This window comes from Amphiura filiformis, unplaced genomic scaffold (assembly GCF_039555335.1).
Source record: "Amphiura filiformis unplaced genomic scaffold, Afil_fr2py scaffold_38, whole genome shotgun sequence".
In the NCBI taxonomy this organism is placed as follows: Eukaryota; Metazoa; Echinodermata; class Ophiuroidea; order Amphilepidida; family Amphiuridae; genus Amphiura; species Amphiura filiformis.
The window spans coordinates 265,107-279,354 of NW_027305502.1; the positions used below are offsets into that span (position 1 = coordinate 265,107).

General features: G+C 36.9%; 1 protein-coding gene across 2 annotated transcripts in view; it reads right to left on the reverse strand.

Annotated features, from left to right (window-relative positions):
* Positions 1 to 5,228: 5,228 nt before the first annotated feature.
* Positions 5,229 to 14,248, reverse strand: part of LOC140144058 (tubulin polyglutamylase TTLL13-like) — a 29,154-nt gene continuing 20,134 nt past the window's right edge. The window contains exons 11-14 of one of the 2 annotated variants that reach the window (XM_072165885.1): positions 11,225 to 11,633; positions 9,672 to 9,987; positions 6,623 to 6,674; positions 5,229 to 5,763 (exon numbers count right to left, since the gene is read on the reverse strand). In XM_072165885.1, coding sequence (XP_072021986.1) covers positions 5,722 to 5,763; positions 6,623 to 6,674; positions 9,672 to 9,987; positions 11,225 to 11,633 — 819 coding nt within the window. In that variant the 3' untranslated portion in view covers positions 5,229 to 5,721. The remainder of the gene's footprint in view (positions 5,764 to 6,622; positions 6,675 to 9,671; positions 9,988 to 11,224; positions 11,634 to 14,248) is intronic. The other variant, XM_072165886.1, reaches the window with a different exon arrangement.

The following is a 14,248-nucleotide window of genomic DNA, read 5'->3' on the forward strand; positions in this document are numbered from 1 at the left end:
GCACAGATTTTGAATTGGCACTGTACAGACTGCTCAAAATAGCCCCTGAACTGTGCCAGGGATGTGGGAATTTCAACTTTGGTTTGAATGGATCAGATCAGATCATGTCACAATTACATAATAAAAAGTCAATTATACAATTTGCCATAGAAATGTAACAGTATTAACTACCATAGCAATAGGTGAAAACAATTTTTGAATAAACGCACTGCATTAGTACGTTCATGCGGTACCTCTGCACTGAACCATAGATGTCAAAGAACAGGTAAAAAGACCTGGATCATAATTCTATAGAATATTTATATCATGTTGATCACTTGCACCTATAAGATTAGTATCTTTGAAAAGAGCTCTGTTGTATTCAATCTATGATTGCAGACATTCACAGGTGATGAGTGCAACCTGCTTGTAGTGCAGGGTGATATATTCAAATATTGTTTTAACCTATTGCTATGGTAGTTAATCCTGATACATCATCACTTCTACAGTGAATTGAGAATGTATGTATCCCAATTACATAATAACAGATATACAATACAATACAATCATGGTTTCAAACCACAATGTTGGAATGTTCGGCATAATTATATACATTCTAGACAATACATCACATTAGGCTAAGACATCATTACATGACCTATTTTAACCCTTGCATATTTCTGGTATGTTGTATACATTCTTAAAGAATCAATTATCAACAGTTGTGAAATTATTTCTCATAACCACACAGGCACTGGGCTATTCCAGTTGAAATCCATATACCCCAAATGGAAGACATGACCTTAATCTCCCACACAGGGAGTGTGAATTTTAAATGGGGTTACCTGAATGCAGGTCTTATATTAAAGCCATATTATAACATTTGCTGAGGAAGACGCCCTCACTGAATTTTTAAAATTCCCTTTTTTACATGATTAAATTGTACTTTATTATACCAATATACCCTGCAAAAATCAAGACTCTAGGTGATGTAGTTTTGTCAAAATCCGAGATTTTGAATAAAACGCCGAACCGTGCTTTATTATTACGATGGAATTATTAGTCGAACGCATACACGATGTTCATAACACACAGTACGCATACACGGCGTGCAGGACGGTGATATACACAACAAAGGGTCGTACCACAACATGACCGAAGGAGTGGTACGTATTGGCATATATGTGCGCTGGTAGTAAACTCAATTTTCTTTGCTTTGCCGTAGTTGTTCGCTCAAAAATAAAAGGGATATATCTGACAGTAAAAGCTAACATTTTATGGCAAAGAAATGTTAAATCTATTTTGTTTGAAAATGTTATAATATGGCTTTAAGTATGCCTGGAGCTAAAATGAGCTCCTGGTTCCACAGATAGCTCCTGATCCAATATAGTTTGTAGTGTAAAATATTGGACACAAAAAAGCCTGGGTACCTGCTTAATATAAGCACTGTCTGAATTAGGGGCAGATTAGGGCTGTGTCTTCAAAATATTACAAAGAAGCCAAAAAATCAGGTTCGAAAAAAAAACCCACCAATTTCATATTATAAGATAAGGGGCTAAGCTTTTTTTCAAGCAAAAAATTAATTTTACAAAAATTCAACATATTATTTTTCCTCAAACATTTTGTTTTTACAAAATGAAATCAATAAATCCTATGAAAATCAATTTGCAATTTTCCTAAAACTTCCTAACCTACTCTGCATTAATTGATAATAAATATTTGTGATTTGATGCATAATTTGCTATCAATCCTGAAAGGCCACCTACAGGACACAAATTTGTTTTTATAGCTTTTTCCGGTCTCAAAATAAGTGTCAAAAAGTGATTTTGTTCTCAACGAATCATGCGTATGATTGAGCATGTTAATCAATACTATTTTAATTAGCCCAACCCATTTTAAAACCAGCATCTGGTGCCAAAAATTGTTGTTTGTTTTGAAATAATTTCCGTAATTGAATCCATGTGTGTATTCACATTGAGAATTCCCTTGTAAAAACAGTTAAGACAGAGAGATGTGACCAGTTTGTGACCAGTTTGACAACCTCATCCACCAATTTGCCAACAATCCACCTACAGGACACACTTGTTTTTTACAGCTTTTTACGGTCCCGGTTTCCGGTCTGAAAACAAATGTCAAAAAGTGATTTTGTTCCCAAACAATCGTGTGTATGGTTGAGCATGTTAATCAATTTACTATTTTAATTAGCCCAACCCATTTTAAAACTAGCATCTGGTGCCAAAAATTGTTGTTTATTTTGAAATAATTTCCCTAATTGAATGTTGTATGTATTCACATTGAGAATTCCCTTGTAACAAAAGTTACAAAACAGTTATAAAGAGATGTGACCAGTTTGACAGCCTCATCCCCCAATTTGCCAACAATCCTGAAAGACCATCTACAGGACACCCAAGCTTTTTTATAGCTTTTTCGGGTCCCGGTTTCCAGTCTGAAAACAAATGTCAACAAGTGATTTTGTTCCCAAACAATCGTGTGTATGATTGAGCATGTTAATCAATACTACTTTAATTAGCCCAACTCATTTTAAAACTAGCATCTGGTGCCAAATATTGTTGTTTATTCTGAAATATTTCCCCTAATTGAATAGATGTATGTAATCACGTTGAAAATTAGCTTGTAACAAAAGTTCGACAGCCAGATTGACAGCCTCTTCCCCCACTTTATCTTAAATCAAAATGGAGAGTTTGGCATCGGGAGGAAAGCTCATATTTTTCTCATAAAGACTTAATAGGACATTTTACATGAAATTGTTTTATACTACTTAGCTATATGTATTTGAATGGATCTTCAACTTCAACAAGTACTGCTGTTTTACTTTTTTTGCCAAATTTTTGATTTCAAAATACCTAATGACAATTTGAATGACTTATCCTTTGTGAAGATAATGGCAAGCTTTACATGCTACAATGCTTGCATAATAACAATTGAACACTGTAAACTGGAACTTAAAAAATTCTGGTATTTTTCTTTAAAACCACTACTGTGTTGTTAATCAAAATGCGCGTAAATACACTATCCTTCTTTTTATGTCAAAACATTGTGAATACAATTAATAGTCCTCAAGCTATAGGCATATTTATAACGGTTGCATTGGTTTTTGTGAAGTATTTCAGGTACCTTCATTCGGGATATATGAACAGGATGCCATGTAAATTACAGTTAATGATACAAAATCATTTGCAGTTAATGATGGTACATTAGTTAATAATTTACAAAATGGATTTGTTTATTGCTATTATAGTCTAATGTCATTTTGTCTCATCATTGCATGGTCTAACACCATTTCATCTATCACCAATGTCCTAGCTAATGAACAAGTTTCAGGGTTATTGCACTGAAAACATCATTAGCAAAGAAAATTCCTCACATATGTTGATAATTGATTCTATTATATAGTGTATAGAGCATCAGTCCTTGGTAATACAGAAGATAATGTATTAAAACAAATTGAAAGCTTAGGCTCAATTACCTTAAGTGTAAACCTAGCCCAAAACCTAGTAGCCGATCTGTAAGATAACATATAAAGCACCCTCTCTCAGTCTCTGTTTAAAAGGTTTCTGACCTCAGCTCAAGTTTCATAATGAATAACTCTCATTGTCATTAAATTTCATTACCACTTTCGACCAACCACTTGAACGAGTTGTGAAATGTGTCTTGGGTGCATGGCACACCTGTGTTTATCTTCATAATCTCATCAATCATCAAGTTGCACAAGATGTCATATTGGTCAATGGTCATACCCATTTAAAAAAAAGTGCAGTGATTTATAGTGCGCCACGCACAGGAACGCCTAGACGTTGATCCACAAGCCTCTGCACACTAATACAGGTTGTCGCTGACCACTACAGCCCCACATCATTCCATAAACCATTTAACAACAGTAGGTCTAATGCTCTGTTCTGTTTTTTTGGTATGTATGGATAACAGTTAGGTTAATGCTATGATTGGTTTGCATAAGAGGGCCTCTTTATTAAAGGTGCTTGGCCAGATTTACAGCCTCATCCCCCCCACTTCAACCCATTAAAATGCAAATTTTGGTATTGGGTGAAAGTTCATACTTATCTCATAGCTCCAGTGAAATTTTAGGCCTGGAATACGTTTTGTTTAGGTGGTATAAACAAACAAAATGTAATTTGGTGATTACCACTACAGTAAGTTGTGCACTGTTTTATAATAGGATACACACTTTTGATTCTAGAATCCAAATCTCTGAAGCAATTTTCTCAAAACTTGGTGTAAGAATGTTTGGATGATGGACCTCAATGTGAGGTAGAACACACTTTATGTTACATTGGGCTATTCCATTTAAAATCCACACTACCCCTGTGGAAGATTTTGGAAATATATTCCATAGGGGGAGTATGTTTTTCAAATGTAACTGGTCACAGTTAATCATTTTGAAACTCATGCTCCCCATGTATTATGGCTTTACCTATATCTTTCACAACTGGAGTGACTATTTCAAATGGAAGTTACCCAATTGTCTATTCTATTTGAAACTTATAATCCCTCTGTGGAAGACTTTAGCTAAATCTTCCACAGGGGAGGGTGGATTTTAAATGGAATAGCCCATTTGGACCACCCACAATCTGGCCATGCACCTTTAATGTTTAGAATATCAAGACATGGTTCAAACAGAAGAGACAAGAGTGTGTTTTGTATGTTTCATGTCTGCTGATCTAACATTGCCTCTGATTGGTCAATTATGTGATATCTTCACTTTAATCACCAATCAGAATGGAGCTTTGTAAATAATTCATCCCAATTATTTTGTGCGGTGAAATTATTCTGACAATGTTGCTGATTGGTCCAATCGATAATGAAAACTTCTTTTTGGCCAATCAGCAGGTAGTTCTCATGGGGTTAATACTAAGAACACGGAACGCATAATCTTTAATACCAGGTATGCAACATTATTTTCTCTATGGTCACCAGACATGTGAGGTTTACCTATGAGGTAAGCATGGACTAAAGAGATACAGACAAACTCCAAACAGTCAAAGTCTTGGCATCACCCGGCGATAATGAGGGCTGATCATTCCATGAAATGCGACAGGCAAAACTGCTACACACACACCGCATATATTTATGGTCTTTCGCGAAACGCGAAGACACACAATGCTCTATCACGTATATGCGAAGACATGCAACGCTGGTGTGATTGTTAGAAACAGCACGATCAGCCCTCATGAATATGCGAGAGTTCACAGCATACAGTGCACAGGACTTCATTGGAAAATTAGTCTACGGAGGTAAGTGACACATAGCAAAATACTGAAAAAAGATTTGTCTCTTGTTAAATCCCATGTTACGCAAGAATTCTCTTGAATTATAGAACAGGGATCAGCCGGCATGGGGCTGCAACGTTCAGGAATCCTGCATGCCGCCCTTGTAGTACTGCAAGCTATGATCAACTTCAAGATCTTATGTCCTGCAAGGTATGATCAACTTCACCCTGTCACTGCTGATGCTACTTCACTGGGTTGACCAATCTGACAGTGAAAGGTACTTGCGTATCGGCTCCCGTCTTGGAGTACTTTTGAAGCAACCTCATCATATGGCTACTGCATGCAGCTGTGTTGTTGATTTCACAGCAGTCACTTTACTGGGTATACAACCAGTAGGAGAGATATCTTGCCACTTTTGTCTTTCATTTTCTTCTGCATGTATACACTGCTCTTATCACTGTAGATATATACACAGTTACTCTGTTTCTAGCATTGGTCAGCTTAAGACGACAGCATGGTGTTCCCTCATCTCCAATTGCTGAAATACGAATGTTAACAAAGAAAATATTGAGTTGATTTTATATAATAAAAACTTCACTGATGAGGTTAATCTTGTTAATAGGTTTAAACCTTGTTAATGATTAGAGAATTTAAAGGTATTGTTTTTAGCCGGTGTTGTGCATCTATTGTCTCATATAAAACAGGCAAAATCATTATTTTAAGTAACAACGAGGTGAAGCTGAGTCTTTTTACTAGGAATTATATAGAGCTAAGAATCAATTAGTGCCATTCTTGCTATGCACCTCCGACTGGTTCAAATAGCGAGTATGAGTATTGCGTCGACGGGCACGCGCTGAAACGTGTTATATCGTGTCATATCACATGACTAAGAACCAATCGGATTGCAGGAACTTTCTCAAGTGTTTAAGAATGTTTAATATCAATCAACATAACTATTCACCTAAAGAATATATGATGTAAAAAGTAACCATTTACACATTGACAATTGTTGCCACTTTGTAATCTATTACTTGGCTACATATAATATAGTACCATAGCAATAATCTTGCTTTACACAAAACATGATTCTTACATAAAAGACATACTTCTTTGACTACATAGATCCTCACAGGACCCAAATACATCTACTGCAGCATTTTCAAGGGTAATTTACAAGTTTGTAACTCTTTCAGCACATGAGTCTATTATGATTCTTTATAACTATATTTCCATGATTCAGAGTTTAAAACCAGGGCTGTCAACTTTTCGAAATTGCTTGGTGTGAGATATTGTCAAACAGGGGCTTACTGGGACGGAATATTACCGAATATGTCCCATGTAATTATTTTTAAAAACTTTTTTTATGAAAACAATTTTCTTAATGCAAGTAGTCTTACCTTTAACCTTATAACGTTGGAAGCCCCTCGTATCCTCTGTGACCTGGTAGACCTAAACATAAAGCAAGAAAAACCAACAGTTGCAAATAGTGTCTTTTTCCTGAAATCCATAACACATATTTTTATAATAAGCTAAATACAACGGTTCACATAATCACACACAATCAAAATATCAACACTTTAGCTGACTAAGTAAACTAAAACCACAATATGGTCAATCTTGAACACGACATTGCATCAAAATGGAGTGTATCAAATCACATGGCACATGTAATTGTACATCAAAATTGGCTTAGAAACACGTCCATCAATGGTAAAAAAAGCAGTGAGTCTTCCTTTCACATCCAAAGCTCTAAACCTATAAAAATAATGAAATTTTTGAACAGCAACCTGAGTCTTAGCCAGAAATCAGAAACCACCCGTCCAAGCAGATACCAAAATTTGACCCTCAAATATAAAACAACTTGTATACACCCATGGAAGGGTCACTGGGGTCAAATATGTCCTGATTTGGCCTTAACATGTCACTGTGAATTAGTCTCAATTTCATATAACCTTAAAATCATCTGTTTTAGAGCTATCACATCTGTAAAATCCATTAAATCCGCCCGTCTAAAATTAGATTAGCCCGTCTTAAAGACGGGTGGACGCATGGCTAGCTAAGACCTTGACAGCAACTGTATTGTCATAATAACTAATCTAGAAAATCTACAAAATAAAGAAGGTGATTACACAATATCATAGATACACACACAGTATGATGGTCTAGCTATTAAAATAAGATGGATAGTTTGAAATATGCAATATGCTTTTGTAGTATGAGATGATATCAAGAAATATGGATCTACTAGAAAAGCAAGTGTGAATAGTCACCTGGCAGAAGCATATTGTGCTATTCCAGTTTAATTCTAGTATAATACACTACATGCCTTTTATCTGCCACAGTCACAGGGAGTGCAAATTTCAAATGGCATTACCTGAATGGGTGACGCCATTTGAAATCTACACTCCCTGTGTGGGAGATTACGGTCATGTCTTAATAGATGTTATATGGATTTCAACTGGAATAGCACATTACAAGCAGGCCAATACGAGGGCAAAGCCCTTCGGTAATTCATGGTAGATTAATTTATTTTTTTACATACAAATACTAGGGTGCATTTCATTAACATTTGCATAGGATTTTACAATGTTGCGATGACTTCCAATGGGTTTAAGGACTTGTGGTGCGACGTAAATGTACGCGAAATGCGCCCCAGATTAGAGAAATTCATTAGACAAAAATAAATGGTATGAAATTAATTATGTATGCATGATCTACAACTAAATTAGCATACTGTACAGCAGAACACTTAAGCCGTATTTATGGACTGTTCCAGTTGAAATCCATGCACCCCCTATTAAAGACATGACCTAAATTTCCCACACATTGGGTGTGAATTTCAAATGGGTTTACCTGAATGAGTGACTCCATTTGAAATCTACACCCCTGTGTGGGAGTTTAAGGCCATGTCTTCTATATAGGGGTGGATGGATTTCAACTGGAACAGTCCTATTATTCACAATTTTCAACTTAGCTTGGATACTTTTGTGTTTAGTTGTTTGTTTCAAAGATCTAGTACACATTAAACACTACGGGCCACAAATATTTTGCTGGCTTTTAAATTCAGAGTTCTGAAATTAACCTTGAAAACCTAGCAAAAAATGCCTGCTATACAGTATGCAAAATTATGACCTAGTCAATAAATTAAACCAGAGAGACAGAATTTTCATGCTTAATTTTCCTCAAAGTGCACAAACAAAACTTGTTTGTGCTAGACTGCATTCTGTGGTTAATGCACACAAACCTTTGTAAAAACAATTTTTTGAAGATGCCAAAAGGCTATTCCAGTGAAAATGCACTTATCTCCTATGGAAGACATGACCATAATGATCCACACAACATGACAGTTTTCCCATGGAATTAGTATGGAATCTGTCCTCTCTGTTTAATTTCTTTGGATCTACTAGATGGAGCAGCAACATCTAAAGAATACTAAGCATACACTCATACCATGAAGCACTATATAACTGGGCGGATCCATTCAAAGTACACACACTCTCCCTGGGGAAGATTTAGGTAATATCTTTTCCAATCGAGTATAGATTTCAAATGGAATGAACACATTAGGCAGCTCCAATTGAATTTCATACACCCTCTGCAAAAGATTCAACCTCAATCTTCAAAAGAGTTGGTTAATTTGCTAATTCCATTTGAAATTCTCACTCCCTCCCCATGCGGAAGGTACTTTCAAAATCTTCTACAGAGGGAGTATGACCCTTAAATGGATTATCCCATTACAACACACCAGTCATGATAAACTAAACCTACGATAGGGCAGCTTTTCTGCTGTATGCAGATTGCCTGCTGCTGTAGTGACTATATACTGTGGTGGTTCACAGCATATTTCTCTATTCTGTAACCTGAAAGTTGCTGATGATTGCCTCGGCTGCTGTTGCTGCTGATCCTGATTTGCTCTATGTAGCAAATCGTGTGCGAGTGCAGTGCGGATGGTGTAAACACAAGAATGATTGCATTCAATATGTATTTTAACTTAGGGTGTGCTAGTTTTCATACTACTTTGATTAGAATGTTTGTTAGTTGTCTGGTACTGTTTCAATTAATGTGTATCCAGTATAAGGTGGAGCATGACCTATAAAATGCTCTGCATGCTAGCCATAGGCTTGAACATAAAAAGTCCCCAGTTTAGAAATATTTTCTCCAAATATCGGAAGAACCACTGAATCAATACTAGGCTTGTTTGTACTCATTTTTAAAATGCATTTTTCATGCTGATTCTAAATATGGTCATGAAAATTTACAATTCTGAATTATTTCTAAATTATTTAAAGAAAACTATTTTAATGACCATTTGGGCGGGTCTAACACAAAAACCTTTTCTTCAGCTTATGGGTTAGCTGTGAATTATAATACCGTCACCATGCAAATGAAGTCAAACACACAGACACACCACACAATGTTATCCAAATAACTTGACTTGACCCTCACCTTAAACTGATACTATCAGGCGCGCTACCCAGTCCTTCTCTACTCCCAACTCGAATACTATTGTTATTGTTCAAATCCGGCCTGTGAGCCAACGGTGCTGGTCCAGACATCAGCGACAGATTCAAGGGTGCTGCTGGACCCGACTGATGACCTGGTGGTGGTGGTGCATGCGCTACCCTAATCAGGTTGGGAAAGTTGGGTCCACTGTTGGGATATGATGTCGGCGGTTGGGTGCCGTACTCTCCGGCTGATGATGTTAGGTTGGCAGCGCTGGATGCATTGACTAATCTGGGATTACTTCTATGTTGTGGTGCACCTGAAAAACAAGAGTAGTTTGATTTTATAAAAAAAAAAAGGTTCTCTTGCATTTATTGTATTGATATAAAACAAGAATTAGGTGACGAAAAAAATAACCCTGTTCTACAGGCCCGACCGACAACGATTTTGAACAAATTTGGGAAAAAAATGACCTGTACAAATGAATGGAAATTTCAGGAACAAATTTTTTTTTTTTTATTTTCTTAAATTGCAAATTATTTACAGATTTTGGTGATTTTTTGAGTCATTTCACAACAAAAAAAAAAGAGGGCCGACCGACCGACCCTACTTGAAAGGTCTGTCCGCCCGTAGAACAGGGTTTCTTTTTTTTCATCGCCTTATCGTACAATTCTTTGGTAATGAAATATACATTAATGTTAATTCTTTGTGTAATTGTGTATGTTGGTTTTACGATTAAACGTCTGACGACTTCAAAAAAAAAATACAGTTTTATTAGGACCTAAACCTTCTCCTTCTTCCTAGCCTAAAATGGCTAAGTATTACTTATGCACAGGCTATGTGTGCACAGTGAATTATCTATGTACAATGGATCCTAGGATTGGGGGTTGTGCTGATAACAGACCGAGATGATCTCCTATTCTTTTAACCCCATGAGAACTACCTGCCGATTGGCCAAAAAGAAGTTTTCATTATCAATTGGCCCAATCAGCAACATTGTTAGAATAATTTCACCACGCAAAAACAATTGGGGTGAATTATTTGCAAAGATTCATTCTGATTGGTGATTCAAGTGAAGATATCATGTAATTGACCAATCAGAGGCAATGTTAGATCAGCAGATAGAGCTCAGGGGGTTAAAGGTGTCTGGTCACCTTTAACATGCCAGGTGTTGGTCTTCTGCTGCACAAGACATAAAGCTTAAGCTTTGCCAGGGGTAATAATTAGCCCAGCATTGACATTATGCTAGTGATACATTTTATATGTAACCTGCTACCACCAAATGAGCGTAAAGAAGCAAGTTTGTAGTTTCGAGACATCCAAGCTACTGCGTTGGTGTTCTTTGTTTCCCATGCACCTGTTCAAGCCAATAGTATGCCTGTATGTCTTTTGTGAATGGGGGCAGAATGGGCCATTCACGAACGACATACTACTGGCTTGTACAGGTGCGCGACAAACAATGAACATCAACAGCCAGGGTGTCTTGAAACTACCAACTTGCGACTTTATGCCCATTTTGTGGTAGCAGGTCACATATCTCTGGCAATCCAACTCACCATCTCTCCTTTGTCCAGCGCTAAGTACCCTCCTCTGCTGTTGACCACCTGTCACATGACCACCATAATCACCCTGTGGGTGTCCGCTAGCTGCCAAATTGGCTCGACTTGACGAGGAGCTCGTCACCCCGTGATTATCACTGTCTAATATATTAGTTATATGCTTCCATTCGTGTTCAGGAATGACAGTACTCATGTAGCGATTGTCTCTAGTGCCACCAAGATGGCCTTTTCTTGCCACATATTTATGTCTTTGTGTGAGTGTCGAGTGACTTTGGTTCTGATGGTAGGTGGTGCTGTTATGAGGATGGATTTGACCCATGACCCGACTACTTTTGTTTAGTACGTGTTGCCACTGGCTACTAGTGTGGCCTGATGGATGAGGTAGTTTAGCCGTCAGAGAGACAATCTGTGTAGAAATGGTTCAGAGAACATTGTTAATGTAATTTTTAAAATAGCAGGTGATAAAAAATGATCAGATTGAAATATAAAATAATTAACCTATAAATATGTTAATAGTTAGTATTGTTAGAATTGAAAGAAAATTATAGCAGCAGTCTCAAGCTTCATCACTGAAAAAGAGGAACATCAATATGCATAAAAAGTAGTTCAGTTTCAGTATTTATAATATCCTATCGGTGCACTCTAGCTATATTATTTGCTGTTAAATGTCAACAATTTCAAAGCAAGTTAAACATTCATAGCATAAATCAAAATAGTTAGTATGCACCTATTACAATATAGTTTGATGTTAAACTCTATACTAGCTTTTAGAGAAAAACAGTACTCTCTTCTCTGTGGTGTGTGTACACAGCATGAAAACGAAAGTGGGTCCCAGTTGGATTCAATACACACACAGCAATAAACACAGATGTGGGTCCAAATTGGATTCAATCATAACAACACACTGGTCATTTGATTAGCTGATTATGAGTCAAAGCTGATATTTGGCTTTCATGAAGGGTTGCAAAGGAAATACAAATCCCTGCCTGTGGGAATACCAGGACCACCGAGCCAGGGGGAAAAATGACAGGCCCGAAATATGGTTTGCTGACAATGGTTAATTGTTGACCTCAATTTTTTTCACAAGGGTGCTTGAGAATCTATAAAGTGTGGGGTACATCTTGCTCCCGTATTAAGAGCCCTTTTTCCAAGCCACAGAGGCAACTTGCCTTCCCTGCCCCAGGTTAGTAGGCCTCTGCCTGTGTTGCTCATTAACAGGGTGCTTGCCCATCAGAACAAAAGAGGTCTCTACTTCTCTCACTAATGTATACCAAGATTCATGGCCAAGTTAAAGTATTCAGATCTGTGTTTAAGATTCAGATACAATCATGGTTACGGTGGTAATCTTAATAGTATGGTTACCAGCATTTGTTAGACATTAGGGCAAACGGTAAAACAGTAGAGGATGCCAGCTAAGCATTTCTGTCACTTGAGGTGCTACTGCTAGGCAAATCACACAATATTTTAATAGATTAGTTGGTGGTGTGCTATATAAGCCTTAGAAGATACGGGTGAGTATTAGTATTAAAGTTATGTCAGTCCAACTATTACAGAGGGAGGTTGCATCTAGCTGGGCACAGCACACATTATTCACCTGATGAGGATGTATAGATGTATGGGATGGATATGTAGGGTTATGAGCCTTAGGAATGGTCCCATCACCATTGATATTAATAACATTGCTGAATGATAGCTGTAATCCTTTGATGGGCACTTGCTGATTATTATCAACCTAAATAAAGCAAATGCAAATAAAAACATGTGGAGCAAAGTAGGTGTTAATGACTGGCAGTTAAGCATATAAATGTTGGCATGAGCAGCTGTTGCATGCAGTCAGGATTTTTGGTTAATACAAGTGTTTATCACAATAACAGTAGAAGGTGAGAAGCACATTATGTCATGTCGAGGGATCATTGACTCAAAGACGTAACTCCATTTTGGCCATTCTGAGAAAAATGAGTTTAAAGATAATAATGGACCACATTGACTTATGTAGTTAAGTCTATGTTTCACTGGACACTGATTTCAATGGGGTACTAAATGGAATTACCTCTATGTGTTAAATGGAAAGTGCTCAGGTTTCTGGAAATTTTGATATCAAAATCTCATTTTCGCAAAAAATGGAGTTACGTCTTTGTGTCACTGACCCCTTGATGTAAAATAAATAAAAACACACTGACTTAGGGAACAAATGTATGATGACATCTTATAAACGAAAGTGCTTTCATTAGGAGTCTGACCCCTCCCTCCCTCCATGTAACGCAAGGGTGAAATATTGAAAATTCCAACCCCAAAAGATCAACTTTGACCGATAATTTAACTAGTTTTTATACAAATGTTACCAGACTTTTTGACCCACAGGACATCATCAAACTTTTGATTTGTTCCCTTATACCTGACATGACTGTGTAACAAGAATATGGCTGTACATTTACTTTTCACCCGACACACTATAGTGTGTAGCGGCAACTTGTTGTTCCAAAATCACATAAAGCTGTTGGTCCAGTGCACAGAGCAATCATCTCTGTGCAAGTTAAGTGGTAGATGTGTTCAAGACGAGAAGGGGAACCATCCCTGGGTCTTGCTAAATTGGTATTTAGCCTCGAGGGCCAAAGCAAGTTGGCTATAATGTGCCAACGGACAAACTCCATAGAGAAATTGAAAAAGTTATCAAGCAACATAGAGAATCAGTCATCTCAGTAATGCTTTTGAGCAAAAACAATAGCCAACATAACAACCTTGAACAAAGTAAAGAACAACCAACAACAAAACATCTGAAATAGAAACAACTCAACTCAATACGTTTGTGAAGACTATCATTCATCCAGGTATTAAAAACTAAGAATTTGAGATTATAATCTGCCATTCAAGTCCAAGTAGATCAGATTATAATCTCAAATTCTTAGAAATCAACTCAATCATAACAAAATAACTAACCCATAAACAACAAGTTGAGATAAAATAAAACTGAACTGATGAAATAAACTGAACTGAACTAGACTAACCTGAATCTGATCAGAC